The sequence below is a fragment of the Sus scrofa genome, chromosome 5 (assembly GCF_054392235.1).
Source record: "Sus scrofa isolate SSC_HxYL_T2T_F1_AM1 chromosome 5, Sscrofa_HxYL_maternal_Yorkshire_Landrace_v2.0, whole genome shotgun sequence".
NCBI classification, from domain to species: Eukaryota; Metazoa; Chordata; class Mammalia; order Artiodactyla; family Suidae; genus Sus; species Sus scrofa.
The window spans coordinates 58,166,636-58,172,635 of NC_139387.1; the positions used below are offsets into that span (position 1 = coordinate 58,166,636).

At 38.1% G+C, this 6,000-nt stretch overlaps 1 protein-coding gene across 5 annotated transcripts in view; it reads left to right on the plus strand.

Moving 5' to 3' along the window:
- ST8SIA1 (ST8 alpha-N-acetyl-neuraminide alpha-2,8-sialyltransferase 1) overlaps positions 1-3,202 on the plus strand; it is a 151,506-nt gene extending 148,304 nt beyond the window's left edge. For all 5 annotated transcript variants that reach the window (XM_084956593.1, XM_021092234.2, XM_084956594.1 and 2 more), the window contains one exon: positions 2,053-3,202. In XM_084956593.1, the coding sequence (XP_084812719.1) occupies positions 2,053-2,527 (475 nt within the window). In that variant the 3' untranslated portion in view covers positions 2,528-3,202. The remainder of the gene's footprint in view (positions 1-2,052) is intronic.
- Positions 3,203-6,000: the final 2,798 nt, after the last annotated feature.

The following is a 6,000-nucleotide window of genomic DNA, read 5'->3' on the forward strand; positions in this document are numbered from 1 at the left end:
TGGAGAACCATAGCTTAAACAAAAAGGTAGGTTATCTTCAGGGTGTATCTACATGGTCAGGAAGAGCATTAGTGAGCAGAAAGGAAGAGAGCAACAGGTATGGGTGGGCAATGAAAGAATTGGATGAGAGAATGAAAGAATTCCTAGGCAGAGCCTGTTGAAGTTGGGGAGAGCAGTTTGTGTTGGAGAGGCTGGCCCAGCTCCAGAATACAGATCAATGTGCTTTCCATGGCTTCTTATATAGGATAGATTCCACCTAAAAACCCTGTTATCACATCTCTATTTGTCAAGTCCTGGGAAAAATTGCTAAGGCAGACTGCTAAATCAAGTACATGAAGAAAACTTGAGCAATTTCCCTTTCTTTGGGCTTGAGAAATACCCATTTCTTGGCAGGCAGAGTTAATAACACTGATTGCGACATAAAATCCTGTGGATGTGTGTATTTCAGTTTCGCATATTTAGGATGAGCCCTGCCAACATGTCAGGCCAGAATTCCCTCTGCTGGTTGTGGCTCAACTCCATTCTTAGATGCTGTTTCTTCACCTGCATTATCCGAGAAGGTAAATCTCTTGTGTGACAGAAAAAGAAGTTGCAAGGCCCTCTTCTTGCTCATGTCTTTCTGTCTTTTTTTACTTGAACTACATTAGCAACCTCTTAATTGATCTCCAGACCACCAGCCTCTTCCTTCCCCTGATCACTAGAATTACTTTTTTAATATATATATATAGACTGAAACTAAACAAATAATGAAGCATTAGTAATCCAGATAGTAAGTGCTACTCACTTCTTTTTTATGATGTGTCATTTTATTTTTATTTTTTCATTTTCTAAAGTTTTGCTGAAGTGTAGTTGATGTACCATGTTGTGGTCATTTCTGCTGTACAACAGAGTGATTCAATTTTACATATATACACATCCATTCTTTTTCAGATTCTTTTCACTTCTGTGAAGGCTTCCCATTACCACGTAGTGAAGTCCAAACAAATTAGAGATACACGTGGGTAGAGATACACAAGATGAACATGCCTCGTCTTCAACCACTGCCTCCACCACCCCTGCCTTATTCATTCTGGGGACACTGAATCCTTTGTACCCTTGCCTATGACCAAAGTGTCCTGTATAGTTTAGTGGTTGTTCTTGTTGTTCCCTTAAGAAGAGGTATTTAAATGTCATCCCCTCTCTGCAGCTTTCTTGGACCCTACTTCCTCTCTCAATGCAGAATTCTTTTTTTTCATTTGTATTCCATAGTAATTTATTCAGATATAAAACAGTTGCACTTAGAACCTTATATTGTACTCACTTACATTTTTGTTTCCACAACTGGAACTGAATTTCTTGAGATCAAAAATTGGGTCATTAAAATTTTAAATCCTCCATGGCTGACACATAGGATGTGTACCATCAATTTTAGTTGAATACATTTGAATCAGGGACACTCTCTTTAAGTAATCTAAACTGAAAGAATATAAGAAAGTAGAGTTCTTTGAAGCAGGCAATATGGTCAACAGCATTATTTTATAATAGTAACAAGTCTTTCTTTTTCTATGGACTATTATAGCTCTAATAGAGCATTCATTGATTAATCTGCATTACTTTTACAGTCATAGAATTTCAGTGGAAGAAGTATCTTAAAAGTTGTTCTTTTGATTCGTAGATAAGGAAACTAATCCTGTGCTTATGTCTACCACACAGGGAGCTTTTTTAAAAAGCCTATCCAACAGCCAACAACTTTTGTGAATTCATGAGTATTAAATTATTTTTACATTCCAGGCAAGTAAATTCTGGAAGGGAACAAAATATACAATGCGTTTTAGTTCAGAAGGAATCTCATTAAGAAATCTTAACCTGAACTTAAAGTTTGGGATGGGAAAAAGCTAGGCTGCTTGATGAGTGATAATTGGTAAGTTCAAAGTGGATTTTAAATACAAAAGAAGTGTTTTTCATGTTTTTTCCTGAGATGATGTTAGCTCTTAGGGCCATCAGAAGACTGGTAAAGTGGGTTTTGATGAGTTTCTTTTCTTCCGGTTTAATGGAGCCTCTTCTCTTTAATAGGTTTCAGAACCTGCTGTGGTCCAGAAAGACGTTTGTGGACAACATGAAAATCTATAACCACAGTTACATCTACATGCCTGCCTTTTCTATGAAGACGGGGACAGAGCCATCCCTCCGAGTTTATTATACACTGTCAGATGTTGGTGCCAATCAAACAGTGCTCTTTGCCAACCCCAACTTTCTGCGTAGCATTGGGAAGTTCTGGAAGAGTAGGGGAATTCATGCCAAGCGCCTGTCCACAGGACTCTTTCTGGTGAGCGCAGCCCTGGGCCTCTGTGAAGAGGTGGCCATCTATGGCTTCTGGCCTTTCTCTGTGAATATGCATGAACAGCCTATAAGCCACCACTACTATGATAATGTCTTGCCCTTTTCTGGCTTCCATGCTATGCCGGAGGAATTTCTCCAACTCTGGTATCTTCATAAAATTGGTGCACTGAGAATGCAGTTAGACCCGTGCAAGGACAGCTCACTCTAGTCCACTTCCTAGAGACCATGGAAAAAGAAAGGACTGAGCCAGGGTATTTTTGTTAGGTTTTCTACATGACTCCAAAAGGAAATGGCCAGGTCGTTTCATGGATTTGCATGGGCCCCTTGGAAAAAAAACAACTACAACAACCCAAGGGAAACTCTACTTTTACTATTGGCTTGGAGGACAAAAACCAAAGTGAAACGTCCTAGGAAGTATCTTACAGCACATGGTGGATTTGCAACTAGTAACATGCCGATGAAATGATGTTGGTAAAGCACATTTATATGGTTCGAATCAAGAAGGTGCCGTTCACAAACAAGACAAAACTTTACTTGTTGAAGGAATTAATCAAGGTAGCATAAATGAAATGCCAGGGTGAAAGTGTTAGTGATTATCAACACAGACTGACTTAATAATAATAATAAAAAAAAACTATCTTATTAAGACTAACATTAGAACTATAGGTTTTTAAAAAAATTATTATTTATTTTTGCCCTATTTAAGGGCAGTGAGTAGGTAATGGGGTAGATTTTAAAAATCCCTTACTGAGTAATATGGATACAAACCACTATGGCCAATTATTGTGATTTGTTGAACCAAGTCTCTGTTAACTATAGTTCCTTTCCCTTCCGTTTAAAAAATGTTAAATAAAAATTACTTCGTCTCCTTTTGTCAAGTCTACTTAGACAATGTGAAGCATTGTTGAATTCAGCCTCTATTGATTCATAATCAGGATGATCCACTTTCCGTCCTCAGAATTTAGGGCATAAACTCCATTTTAGGTCGACATATGTAACCCTGTTTGCATTATTAATATTATTTTAGTGCAAAACAAAGCAAAACAAAACAAATCCTACAAATGTCAGTGTGTTATTTATTCCTAAATTTGCATAATTGTCTTCATAAACTAATGTTGGGAGATGAAGTAAAGCACAATGGGATAAAGCTTAGTCTCTGGAAGACAGATTGGAAGGCATATCCTTTTTCTATCTACCAGGGTAGGTTCCCTCCAATATAGAGCATATGCTGGCACACACAAAAGGAGGCATATATTCACGTACACTCACATATACTTGCACACATGCACAACAAAGCTCAACAAAGCTCATTCCCATGCAACTATGAAAGCTGAACTCACATCACCTGGAGTGGCAAAAATCTGTAAGCAGTGTTGGAGAGCTCTAAATTCATTATGTACTACTACTATACCTTGATGTGAGACAAGCCAGCTTACTGGTTGCTGCTCATAAGGCTCAAAATAGCATGAGATGCAAGCCTGGCCCCCAGATCACCCTGAATGAGCAGAATTGTTTTACTCCTTCTGACTCTCTCCAACATCTCATGAGTGGATCCTGTGTTGAGTATGGTTGTGGTTGAGTAGGGTTTGGCAAGGCATGGTTCACATCCATGAAGGGATGTGAATTAGTAGCTGTTTATTCCCTTAGTAGCAAGTAGTACTGCTCAGAAAGCTTGTTACCAAAGCTCTGATACCTGCAAACAAACTCAACTGGATTACAAGCAGCCATATGGGTTTAAATGTAAGAGGAAGGTAAAGGAAACCTCACGTGCTTTTTGGGCTTTGTGATGCCTTAATCCAAAAGGAGACAGTAGAAATCACTAACTTTACTCTTTTAAGTGTCACAAAATATAGGTAAACTGTACCCAAAAGTTCTGCTCCATTTTTAATGGTAGAGATTCAGTATACATTATAGACTAAAACAGGTGGCAGTTTTGAGTGGGTTAATTTAAAAGATATCAAGATAACAATGCCCTTGGAAAAATTCTACACCACTGGAAGTTCCCAAGCCAGGGGTCAAGCCACAGCCCCTGTAGTAGCAACACTGAGTAGTTATGTTGTGAGCCACATGGGAAGTCCAACTGATGCTACATTGTTGGAATGAGTAATTTCTAAATAAGATCGAATATTGAGGTTATTATAGAGATCAACAGTTAAAATATGACTGGTTGACGTAACACAGATTATATTGATACCTAGAAAGTTGAGTTCTCCTGTGGCACAGGGGGTTAAGGATCCAGCATTATCACTGCAGTGGTTTGGGTCACTGCTCTGGTATGGGTTTGATCCCTGGCCCAGGAATTTCCACATGCCATTGTTGTGGCAAAAAAAAAAGTTAAGAATGTAAGAGTTTTGATTATATTGCTCTTTTGATCCTATTTGGCAGAAAAAAAAAATATGAGAACGTATTATGAGTGAGTTGCATTAAATATTCACTACATGTGCAACCCTGAATATATTTTCTCCTTTGAGCTATTATTATTTAGTAATTACCTTAAAAAAGAATTTATTTTTACCTCTACGTTTCATCAAAATGTAAAAGGGCTAATGAAAAACACATAAAAGTTCATAAAATACATATCGAATTAGCCCTTTGATAAAATGTAATTAACAAGCTCCATAAAGCCCAAGCATCCCAGTGTCATTGAAGATCCCTTCTGGAATTTTGGTATCTTGTGATTCCTGAGATAGATTCATGCACTAGATTTGTACAATGGTTGGTCTATAAATTTGGAGCTTCTGAAAGGCAAAAACAGAAATGGCCCAAACTGATAATGTGTAATTAGATCAGGGCTTCTTAACTGAGGTGATTTCCATCCCCCCACCCCCACTCCTGACAATCCGGTGACACTTGGCAATGTCTGGAGACATTTTTAACTGTCTGGTTTGGAGGGTGCTACCACACATCTAGTGGCCAGAACCCAGGGATCCTGCTAAACACCCCACAAAGCACAGGTCAGCCCCTCACTACAAAGAATTACCCACTCAAAAATGCCAATAGGGCCCAGGCTGAGAAATTCTGGATTAGACCAAAAGGACATTTTGATTGTTCCATATTGTCTTCATTTAAGGGTACATGTACATGCTCAAGTCATTTAAAGGAGGACTACAAGTTAATGAGAGTGTTTTCTTGAAGTAGATTCTAGTTTGGCATTATTTTAAAGTGACAATTCATAGGTATGCCATACGTCTTCCCTTTTCTGTGGTTAGATAGATGTACCTAAACCCACGAGTGTGAGTGTCTGTGCTTGTGTGTGTACATGCGTGAGTGTAGCATAAAGTTATTTGTATCCATCCTTATTGAAATATCTGTATTTCTAAGTGAAGACCTTCCTAGATTTATCTTGCAGAGTACCCTGGCATACTCTATTACTAGTAAGAAGTTGAGTTCTAAACTCCATTATTTTATTTTGCTTATTTGAAAGTGAGACTGTCAGAATTGAGCCTCATTCTTTGCCATATTTGGTTGATGACATTTTATTATTTCTGACCTTAAGATTCAGCTCAGAAAAGATGCAGGTTATGGTAGACACATTCAATAAGGAAATATTTCATCATTTTTGAGGCATCTGCCAAGAGAAGTTGTCACCCTCTAAATAAAATCAGTCTAATTTTTAAATTTCTTTTTAGTGGCAAAAAATAGGTTGCTTCAGGGGAATCAAAGAGGAGGCGAAGAGACTGA